Raw genomic sequence first — 12,171 nt, 5'->3', positions numbered from 1 at the left:
TGATGAGGAAGGTCAACTTTTTCAGAACTGCTGGGAGGACAAAGGAAAAAAAGAGCCATGGGAGTGACTTTTAATCTGGACAGCTGAGAAACAACTGCGCTAGATGTTAACAGACCGTCAAAAGTATTCCCCCCCATATAATATTTTATAAATTTTCCAAAAATAAAACAATATCAATGTTTTGATATTGCTATTGTTGTCGTATTGTTTAACAGACCATCAAAAGTAAATGGAAACCTAAAGTGTCCACGTTATTTCACAGCTGACACAGATTTCCCCACTGCTTAGTAATTTTCCTCTTCCAAGCAGCCTACAAAATTCAGAAGCAATAAAGACCACCACATAATAATTCATGATGACACAGCAACATAATGCAGAGTAGCTGCACAGAAAATCTTCTCAGAAACCATGCCAAACTATTGGGTTGTTTTTTTAAAAAAAAGAAAGAAAGAAAACCTCCTCTGCAAATAGAAGCATTTTCAAAGCGTACTTAAAGGCGTGGATAGCTGCATCAGCAGAGCATGAGATTCTTAATCTCAGGGTTGTGGGTTCGAGCCCCATGTTGGGCAAAAGATTCCTGCTTTGAAGGGGCTGGACTAGATGACCCTCGTGGTCCCTTCCAACTCTGCAATTCTATAGGGTGGAGGGGGCGTTGCTGGATTTTCCCCAGGGAGAGAGAATTCCATAGCCAGGTCCTCATCTGAATCTGCTCCTCATGCATGTATCTTGGCACAGAGTGAAGTTTGGGGGGGGCAGAGAGATGGAAGCAGCCTTCATCCTAGCCAAAATCTACTTGATCAGCTGCCCAGAGGATGTCAGAGCACCTCCTGTAACCCTCCAACAAGTCCTTTCCCCCCCCATGCCCCCCTCAGTTTCATACACACAGGCGCCAACAGAGAGGCCACAGACTGGGAGCAGCTGTGGACCACAGAGCCTCTCTGCAGCTTCTTACATAACAGCTCAGAGAAAACTCTTAACCCTAACCCTTCCTGCTGGGAAGGGTGAACGAGGACGAGTCGATGGCCACAAAGGGGCTTTCTGGGATCTACAGAAGAGCTTCTTTCCATGGTGCTAGTGGCTTTTGCTTAATGGCTTTTGGTGGCTGGTGGCTATCAGCTGCTAAAAACAGCGCTGCACAAGTATCACCTGCTTTGATGGACTCATAGGAAGTTGGAAGGGACCCCAAGGGCCAGCTGGGCTAACCCCCTGCCATGTAGGAATCACAGCTGATGACCATTGATATTGCAGGATGAGCACTTTTAGCCAGTTAATGTTCTTTCATCTTTCTGATGAATTTAAAAAAATTGTAATCACGTGTGTTTTTGTAAACATGAGTTGCACTGAGACATAGTAAGTGGCGAACAAATGTAAAGGTAAATGATGATGACAATAATGATAATGATAATGATGATGATGATGATGATGATAATAATAATAATAATAATAATAATAATAATAATAATAGACTTTATTCAACTTAGTTTTACTCAGAGTAGCTCCACTGAAAGCAGTTGGACCATGTGTGTTGATTTTAGTGGGTCTGCTCTAAGCAGGACCAGCTTTGGCTACAACAACACATAACAAACAGCAGGACAAATTGTGTCTGTCCTGGTGTAAAACATACTTTCCACGATACAACATTACAGCTTCTTCCAGGCCTTGCATGCCAGGGTTCCACACTTGTGCCCAACACAAATCCAGAGCATTTTAGGGTGCACACGATTTGGGGTGGGCTGTTTCACACCTGGGAGGTAAGCCTGAGATTTTGCAGCTGCCTGGCCAGAGACGGCTGGTCTTGGGATAAGGTGCATAATGATTTAAAAAAAAAAAAAAAAAAAGAGTTCCACTACCTGCCTGCGCTCGCTCTCGCGCGCACTCTCTCTCTCTCTCTCTCTCTCTCCACCACCACACTCACCTTGTACATTTGTAAATGAACAGATATTCCCCCAACAACTTATACTATCCCTCGGCTCCTCTCTTTCATCCCACACTCTGAAATCTGTTGTGCTTCCTCCATCCAAACAACCCTCAGCCTAAAGTTGGGAGAGCTAATTCACAGCCAATGAGCTGTGCAAAAGTCCAGCAAGAGGACCCCAGACAGAGAGAGGCATGGCAGTGGGGCTCTAAATATGAAGGTTGCTGCTTCAAATCTCTCTCGCGTTAATTTGCCTAATCCATTTTAAGAGGCCACCTGTGCTGCTCTCCCTAAGAACAATTTGTGGCGATGAATCCCATAAGTTAATTATGCCTTGGATGAAGGCTGAGGGAAGGCAGCTTCTGGATACTGGCCATCATAGGTCCAGGCACACCTAGTGTTTCAAAAAACCAGGGATTCTGGTAAAGAGGAGATGATAAAGAGCAGTAACCCAGCTGCCATGAACCGCAGAGAAGTGGATTGAGGGGAGAGAAAGGCAGAAGGGAGGAGGAAGGAAGGAAAGCAGAGAGAGAAGAAAAATGCCAGAATGGAACTGCAGCTTCTGCCTGAGTCTGTCCCTGGAAACAGCACAGGGAGAAGCTACAGATCCATTCCAGCTTTTTCCTTCTGCCTGCATCTACCTGCCTCTGTCTCACTGCTCTGCCTCCATCCAAGGTCCCCTCGCCACCTTTTCCCCACACCAAGTGAGCTACTTCTCATTGTCTAGGACAGGAAGATGAAGAAACCTTAATCTGTTTCAGTCCATTTGGGTTAGCTCATTATCTGGTTAAAGATAACGCTCATGAAAACTGACTGCATCTTTGTAAATGCCTCATTACAGCAAACACGTATTTTGTGACTCTTTTTAAAAGTTTATATTCTTCAAGCAAAGTTTATTTCAAAGATCAAGTTTCGTTAATTGTTCAATGAATAAAAACAATGTCCTTTGGTGTAGGCATTCAATAGATGCTTGCCTTCTAAAATGAAAAATTACCTGGGTACACTGCCTAATGAAATGTGCTGCAAAACAGCAAACCATCATCTCTCCATCCTCCTTCTCTGCACCACTCATCATTTGATCCTTTATTTGATAAAATGTACCATTCAAGATGATTCACAGCCACACAATAAAAATGAGTTTAAAAACATGACTAAATGTAGCTTTTAAATGATACAATGAAACACCCAAGGCGGAGCCCTGAAAATATATACATTTATCCCATCAGAACGGCTTGTTGAAACAAGAATGTTTTCCATTGTTTCTGGAAAACTCAAAGAGTGGGAATCTGTCCTATCTCACCAGGGAGACCAGAGCTGATTTTGCCACAGACTCAGGACTGAACCCAACCTGGGGTGGGTTTGTATAATCAGTTTCCTCCAAAAACACCCGCAACTGCACTGCCAACAACCTTCTTGAGTCCCTGTCCCAAAAGGGAGAATTTAAGCAACTGGGTGGTAGTTGTTTAATACCAACAGGTCCAGGGTTGGGTCTCGTCAGGAATGACCACATTATCACCTCCTTCCAGGTGGCAGGCACCACCTGCAATGATGCGCTCAACACACCCTGGACCTCGAAGGGTTGAGAGGGCACCTGGTTGGGCACAAAGCGGCCTGGTCAGGCCACAAAGACCAGTCCCACAAAACAAGGCTTGATGGAGCATTGCAAACCTCGCTCGGAGCCGCATCAGCCATGACATCAAGCAGGCTACATGGATAGGCAACTCGAACCGTTCGCCAAGCAAATCACAGTGGATCTCCAAGAGGTTGCAGGCTCCATCCACTGTCAGGAGGGCTCAGACCACCACTTGCCTGGCCAATTACTCAAAGAAGCAGTGGAGGCAACAAAGGAGGTCCTCTGCACTGGTTTCACCTCCAGTCGGGGCTTTCAACACCTACACTCGAGCTATTGTCCAGTCTGTTTCATAACTACCCAGTATCCCAGGGGCCAAATATGCTCTGAAGAGGGCTCTCAGGAGCAATCATAGTTTGACACATCTGTTATACAGTGGTACCTCTGGTTACGTACTTAATTCATTCTGGAGGTCTGTTCTTAACCTGAAACTGTTCTTAACCTGAAGCACCACTTTAGCTAATGGGGCCTCCTGCCACCACCACACGATTTCTGTTCTCATCCTGAAGCAAAGTTCTTAACCCGAGGTACTATTTCTGGGTTAGCGGAGTCTGTAACCTGAAGCGTATATAACTTGAAGCGTATGTAACCCAAGGTACCACTGTACAGTTATCTTTGTTTATCTTATATTCTTGGACTTCCCCGCACATCCCTTCATGTGTTCTTGTTTTGTCCTTGCTGAGCTGCATTTCCTTAATTACCCCCCCCCCCTTTCTGGTTGTTTTTAACTGCTGCTCACATGTATAACCCTACTTGGAAATTTATCTGGTTATTGTGTATCTTTTAATATTTTCCAAAGCGTTCCCACTCCCCTCTTATATCTGTCTCATCCTGATTCCTTATCTTTGCAGTCAGCATTGCTAATTCCGCATATTCTGCCAACTTATTCTGCCATTCTTCTTCTGTAGGACTATTTTTGTCCTTCCACCTTGGAGCATAAATTCTTCTGGTTGCTGCCGTTGCGTATAGAAAGAGTACCAAGTACTTTCTTAGGTATTTCATCCTCTATAATAGGAGCAATTGTTTACATGGCCCTCAGCATCTCTCAGTTCCACTAGAAGACTAAGGCCTCAGTTGGGCCTAATGTAGAAGCAACCCTGAAGTCCTCTAGTTGAAGGTTGCATTTTTAACTGACATTTTAAAATTATTTTTAAGCCGCTTTAAAGCCATCTCATTTGTAGGGACCCAAGGGAAAAGCTGAATAGCAGAAAGATGGGGGGGTCCCTGCTACACTCCTTGTGAATGGTTCCCTGCTACACTCCAGGTGTCAGTACATTCATCTTAATACTGCTAAGTAAATTATCACCAGTTTGTTAGTGTTAAAAGTGTGCCTATTTAGCATATATTTAAGTTCTGGTCATCAGCGACTCCAATTTTTGCATCTCATGACCATTCAGCACCCATCTTTTCCTTTAAATATATGCCAAAGAAGCAACCAATAAAATAGGCTTAGGGTCTGCAAGAGTTTAAGTCATCATAAATTTGTTAGTTTTTTAAATAACTTCTAAAGAGTTTTCCCAAACAGACTGTTCTGCTGAAAGGAATTGGAGGCCAGGGGGGGAGGGTGTGTGTGGACAAAATGACGTCACATGTATGAGCCAATAGGCTCCTATGGCTACCGTAAAAACTAGATGCTGAAATCAGTACTCACTTCCCAAGAAAAGGAATGGATTTTTTTCCAGGTTCAATTTTAACCAACCTGAAGAGGAAGTTTGTTCAAAGACTTGGTAGTAGCAGTGGCAAGGGTGGCAGGGCGGGGAGAGGATGGACACCACATATTCAACCTCAGGGACTGAACAAAGTCCATGGAATATCCCCCTTTGCGGATAATCCTCAAGGACCCCCCCCCCCCAATAAAACCTCATCTCAATAACAAAAAACACTCCCTATAACATCCAAAGAGATAATGAAGGTTTAGGAAATAGTGGGGGAGAGGTCCAGGAATATGGGTTGACTACTATTAGCAAACACTTACCTTCACTTCAAGATAAGCCCAGAGAGAAACCCATGTGGCATTGGGGGGGAAACTCCAAAGGGATTTCTTTTTCCTGCCCAGACTTCAGTCCCAAAGAAAAGTAAGGGAAGCTATCCCAGAGAAGAGAGAATGAGAAACCAAGTCGGCTACTCCACAGACAGGGGAGAGGGGAATGAGAGGCTCTAAATCCATCACAGCTTTACATTAACAAGCAATTAGGCTAAGAGGACAAGGCAGAGAGCGAGAGATTCTGCCGGGCTAGTTTGCACGCAGACACACAAATTATAACCTGGGAGTGGAAGCAGGGGCAGCCCATCTGTGCTGGGGCTTTTGGTAGCAGCACAGACCAAGCTGGACCCTAAGGCTGGCTTAGTGAGTGAGTGGTTTGGTGTTCAGCTAGTTCACACATTCCAGAAAGGCAGACTCAGATTAGGCCCAACAGGGCTCTGCAAACTAATATGTGATGTCAAAACACTCAGGTGCTTCAAGAAAGCTGCCTGCTTTTTCTTTTCTTTTTTCAGATCACACCTATTTTTATTCATTTATATGCCCATCCTCAAGCCTTACTTGACACACACAAACCAGTTGCAGAAGTGTCCCAGAGATTGGTAGAAGGCAAATTGACAGCGTCACAGGCACTAGCCAATTGGTCCTGTCCACTTCTAGCTTCCCCCCGCCCCCAGCCCAAAGCAAGCTGCAGAACATCAGTGGTGCCATTTCCCACCCACCTCCTCCAGAGCTCAAAAGCAAAGTCTGAGTTGAATTAAAGGTTGGCCCCAGAACTGATTCTTCCCCACCCCCTACCCATCTGAAGAAAAACCCATAAAATTTTATTCACCTTAATTGTAGGGTTGGACTGAAGTGGCATGATAGAAGTTTATAGAGTTATGCACAGCACAGAGGAAGTAGCTAGAGAAAAGTTCTTTCTCCCTTTCTAATAACACTGGAACTCAAACTTATTCATGCAGCACATAGTTAAACTACAGAATTCACTCCCGCAGGAGGCAGTGATGTCTTTGAAAGAAGATTGGACAAATTCACAGAGGAGAAGGCCATCGGTGGCTACTAGCCAGGATGGCTATACTCTACCTCCATGGTCAAAGGCAGCTATGCTTCTGTATGCCAGTAGCTGGAAAACTTGTGGGGGGGAGAACTCTTGCAGGTTTACTGCAGGCATCTGATTGGCTCCTGCAAGAACACGATGCTGGGATAGATGCCCTGATCCAACAGGCTTTTTTCTTATGTTCTCAATTTATTTTAGTGGTGCTAGTCAGCCTCCCTCCCTCCCTCCCTCCCTCCCCACCTGCTCAACCTGCCTTGCACCCCACAGCCTTCTCAAGGAAACTAACCCTTTCTCCTCCAACTCCTCACACACAGGCCAGCTCAAGGGGCCTACGAAGCTGCCCTTTTTCATTTTTGCAGATCATGTTGCTGGGCTCCTTTCCTGCTCCTGAGCAGCAGAGAACGGGGGAGCAGCTCCAGCGAATCGTTGTGAATCGAGCAAAGCGGACAAGGGAGAACAGCTGTCCCTCTCTCTCTCTCTCTCTCTTTACACACACACACACACACACACACACACACACACACACACACACACCAATCTTCTTGTTGGAATGGCGACACACTGACCCTTTTGTGGGAGGGGGGAGAGCTGAGCATTTTTCCAGCTGCTGAGGCTTTGAGGCTGCCACTCTGTCTGGAAAAGTCTTTGCGGTTTGTTAGCAGGGAGGGGGAAGGCGGTGAGGTAAGGGGGAGACCCGAGGAAGGGCGGAGAGGCAGAAAGAGCAGAGGGGAAGGACGGAGCCAAACTTCGGCCCAAACGGCCCTGCTGGCATCTTTTCGCAACCTGCCTTCTGCGATGGCCTGCACAAGCCGCACCATCAGCCACACACATGAAGGGGAACAAGGGAACTTAGGGCACCCACATTCAGTTCTAAAACCCAGCTGGGAAAAAGCAGCCAGGTTCTTATTTTCTTTACCCCTTACCCTACACACACACAAACACTTTAAACACTCTGGTTAGCCCCTATGGTAGGTATTCAGCTTCTTTTTTAAAAAAATCAATAAAGCAGGCACGTTTAGGATAAATTCACACATGTAACAATAAGCAGCTCCCGCCACTTTTGGGGGACTCACGTCATTTTTAATTCACTCTCGAAGTCAGGCATTGGGCAAAACTTTTCAGATGGGCTGGCAGCCAATTAAAGAAGGGTGTGATACCCACTCCATCTTTCCCCAGTTCGGACATCAATGTGTTGGATGATACCAGCACCAGGCAGTGGTGATGTGGAGCAGATTGGGTGGAATGGAGTGGGAGGTGGGGAGCACTCAATATATTGACACCATGCGGCAGATTCAGGGACGGAAGGTGGGTGAGAGGGGAATCTTGATGCTGACTAGCAGACACTCCAAGTGTCCCTATTTTCCGGGGACACCCCTGATTTAGAGAAGCCGTCCTGGTTTCTGATTTGATCCCGGAATGTCCCACTTTTCCTTAGGATGTCCCTATTTTCATTGGAGAACTATTGGAGGGTATGGTCTTAGAGGATCCTCTGAATAAATATTCTTTTATAAAAATGACTCCTCATTGCAGGTGCTTGCTGTTGGACCCAGAAACATTACACAGTGAATTAGAGGCTCGCTGTGTCTGAATCCCTATGGCCCTGTCTGCACTATCCCTTGAAAGCAGCATCATACCACTTTAAACAGTCATGGTTTGCCCCAAAGAATTCTGGGAACTGTGGTTTGTTGGGGATTCTGAGAACTGTTAGGAGGCCCTTTATTTCACTCCCAGAGCACCCTGTGAAGGGGAATTGATTGTTAAACCACTCTGGAAACTGTTGGGTGGGAAAGAGGTCTCCTAACAACTCTCAACAACATTAACAAACCACAGCTCCTGGGATTCTTTGAGGGAAGCCATGACTGTTTACAAAGTGGTACAGCATACCTTCTAACATGTTGACTCCAGAAATTGGGAGGTGCATCTTCCTGGCCCTGCTCCCATGCGAGTCACATGACCTGCATGGGATCACAGAGCCCAAAAACATACAGCACCCAAAAAATGGGATGTCCTGATTTAATGGGGGCAGTTGACAGGAATGGCAAAGCACTGCATATTGTGCTGATGGAGCCTGTCGCAGCCCAATGCCAACAACTGATTCTGTATTTGTGACCTCATCCTCCTTGGCTTGGTTAACTGAGCCCCACAGCCTTTGGATTTCTCAGATCAAGGGCTTTGTGGCAACTTCCTCAAGATCTAAGAATATCCCCTTTCCCAGAAGCCCCCTGAACCCAAACACATGCAAAATCATAATACAGTACCTTTGTGGCTCGCCGCTTCTCCACGCAGTTGGGATTTTGGCAGTACAATACTTTCTCCTTCTCCTCCGTCACGGTCCGCTCATCTGGAAGAGAAAGCGTTCAAAAGTTTGCTTTTTAAAAAGAAGAAGGAGAAGGAGGAGGAGGAGGAGGAGGAGGAGGAGGAGAAGGCAGGTTATCCAGCAGCCAGTCAGGAGCAAACAGCTTCACAGCACCTAGCTTGCAAAACTTCAGATCCACAGCCAGCTTGTGGTCCTAATGGGGAACCAGCCGGACCCAGCGGCCAAAAATTTAAAAAAGGAGTGGTTTGTAGGCAAAGGAAAAGCTTAGTGATCACAGGAGCAGATCGGGACTTAAGTGACTCACAGCACAGGCCCACGACACACATTTTGCATCTGCTATAGATGCAAAATTTAGGTTCTGAGCAAATGAAGAGTGTAGCACCCTGCTTGTGGTTAACGCTTAGCTGGAATGAAATATTCAACGCAGCAATAGAGAAATTAAAATAGTAATTTATTTGTCAGACAAATAAAGAGGCACAGTGGTACATGGTTACCAAGCTCTGGCCTGGCCTCCTGCCATTCTGGCCAGCACTTATATTCCCTTAATCCAGCCCCCTTTGCTCCTCCTGTGGCTGCCTCTGTCCAATCAGCCTGGTTGAAATTCCTATTGGCTGTTTGCTAGAACCAATCACAAAAGATACACCCACAAAAGATACACCCATTTCCTTGCCCTTATATGGGAGACAAAGAGCTATATATAAATGACAAATAAGTAATATATATCTTACATGGAATCTTAATTACCAGCTCACCTCTTGCCCTTCTTGCCCTATTGCCTTCTAAAACAAATGGTTTAATCTTACATTTTATGTTCAACAGATGTCAAGGATCTTGAGTTTCACATCAACATTGAAAGATTTCCTTCATTTAATGTTTCTAAACAAAATGCCTGACAACTATATATCAAGACTGCTTGGATGGCGTCTTCTGTCTGGCAGGGGGGGGGCTGGTGGCTGACTTAATTTCAGGATAAATACAACTCTTACAACCATATGAAATAAGAATCTAGCATTCCTTAAATCCTTTGCATAATTACATTTAAGCCAATATATTTAAGCTAATATATTTCATACATTTATCATAGGTAGCCTCTTAAAAGAATAAAGCTTTTCAAAGTAAAAAGGAAGGAACTCAATAAAACACAGCTTTTAAAAGAAGCCTCTTCAAAAATGTTCTCTTTTTCTGTCAGCTAAATGTTTTTCCCTTTTGCTCCTGGCCTTTGAACCTTAGAAAGAAGATCTGGCTCATTTTACTGGGAGGCACATTAGTATTATCTTTCCCCATTCCTAATGGTGTTTTCTCAGCCTTGGGGCAGCATATGTAATTTCCCCTTTTTATGACTTTGAGAATTGTTTTTCTACTATAAATCAATGGGGCCCTTCTTGTGTTAGGAGGAAAAACATCTTGCCAAGGTTCTTTTAGGCAGCTGGTCTTTTGCCTGGCATGAAACATTTGAAAATCCTTTTTTAAGCTCATTTTTTAATACAAGCCTTGATTGAAATATATAGAAGCTTTGATAAAAATGCAGGCTTATGATTAGATGCCTCATTCCCCCCTTTCAAGCTCAAGGACCTTCATCCCAAGTGTCCTTGATAGCTTGACCTTCATCATATTCCTGAGGTAAAGCTCTGTATAGGGCCATGATATGAGGTAGAGTTTCATTTGAAACCATCTTGCTAATTGTACTTCTAAAACATGAAATGATACATGGCATCATACATAAAACCAATACTACTACTGTCAAGAAAAACAAGCAAGACAATAGTATCCCTTTGAGTCCTGTGACATTAGGTAACCAATTGGTGAGCCATCCCATATCCCATCCTTCCCATGTTTGTACTGGGACATGTGCTATATTCTCCATCTTTGTGGCCAACACACGGATTGCCTCACCATTATCAGAAATGTTAAAGCAACAGGCATTCCCTGTCAAGTTCAAGACTCCACATAGGCCTCCCTGCCTGGCAAGTACATAATCCATTCCCATTTTCAGCTGCAAAATGGCGGCTCTACTTTCATCCAACTGTTGTGCAATAAGTCTCAAACTCTGGGCCGTTGCATTGGTTACAAGTTCCACTACTGCTTGCAATCGAATTATTCTGTTTAGATTATAAATAGGATCCCGTGCCCCTTGTATGAGCTCACCAGGATTCCAGGAGGCAGGATCATAATAGGCTATAATGCGCTCTGGCGGCCAATCATCAGTACCGCTCCAACTTTGGGTACTTCCTCCTGCTATATGAGAAATATCAGCATTCCTTCGTGTTCGCCTGGCCGAACTAGTAGGCATAATCCACATTGGTGGTAATACCCAACCCAAGAAACAAGTCCCACTCCATTTGGAAGGGAGTTTCTTGTATGCCCATTCTCCACATATCCACCACAACCATCGGGTCTGAGGTTTTTGGTACGGGGAATACAGAAGGCGAAATACCAAAAGGGGTAGAGAGTTCACAGTGCAGTATGTTAGATTGCCTTCTTCTGTCACAGTTATGTTCCACACCACTTTCCATGCATGAATAAAAGGAGGTGCACAGGGCAAGGCATTCCGAGTTCGATAGGTAGTACCGTGTGCCCAGGTATGACTATTCTTCTTATAATCCCAAGTATAGTGACAATGAGAAGAGCCTATCATGGGAGAATCAGCTGCATCTGATGATTTATGTACACAGAATTCCCCTTGTACAGGTATAACTCGTAATGGTTTAGTTGAGTTCCATCCGGGGAAATTCTGTATTTCAGTTTGGTGTGGCATTTCGCTTACCATACCAATGGCATCTAATGGTATCGGTAATAACGGCATACCTCCCTCTGAATCATCTGGCCCAAGAGAGCAAACAAGGCAATTGGTCCTATTTGCAACATTAGCTACCATTTCAGCTAAACCTACCCACATATTGTGGTCATGGCTGAATCCATATTTAGCCAATTTGGTCAGATTCAAGGACCCTTCCCCTTCCCAAGGGATCAGGATTAATAATAAAATCATGTTGATGTCTAGTATATGCATTCCTTCCACAAAAGATTACCTTATTGTGATAGCAAATAATTATTAGCCCCAATATAATTCCCCCAGTGACAGAAATGGGGAACCACCAAGACCAAAACATATATCCCGAGGATCCCCAATGAGTAATATCTCTGATAATTGTTCCACAAGGGGGGCAGTCAATCAATTGTATTAGAGAATCTTTCCGTTCACAGTCGCTGGTTCAGACGCTCCTCAAGCTTCAGGCGTGCGCAGGTCAGCCAGCTTCCAGGTTGTGGCTGC

General features: G+C 44.8%; 1 protein-coding gene across 4 annotated transcripts in view; it reads right to left on the bottom strand.

Moving 5' to 3' along the window:
- PLEKHG5 (pleckstrin homology and RhoGEF domain containing G5) overlaps nt 1-12,171 on the bottom strand; it is a gene marked incomplete at its 3' end in the record, with an annotated part of 112,383 nt that overhangs the window by 66,166 nt on the left and 34,046 nt on the right. For all 4 annotated transcript variants that reach the window (XM_081870819.1, XM_081870818.1, XM_081870817.1 and 1 more), the window contains exon 2: nt 8,842-8,924. In XM_081870819.1, the coding sequence (XP_081726945.1) occupies nt 8,842-8,924 (83 nt within the window). The remainder of the gene's footprint in view (nt 1-8,841; nt 8,925-12,171) is intronic.

This window comes from Podarcis erhardii (assembly GCF_964252035.2).
Source record: "Podarcis erhardii genome assembly, chromosome: 7".
NCBI classification, from domain to species: Eukaryota; Metazoa; Chordata; class Lepidosauria; order Squamata; family Lacertidae; genus Podarcis; species Podarcis erhardii.
Note: the sequence above shows the minus strand (reverse complement) of the source record. Positions and strands in the feature narration are given on the sequence as shown.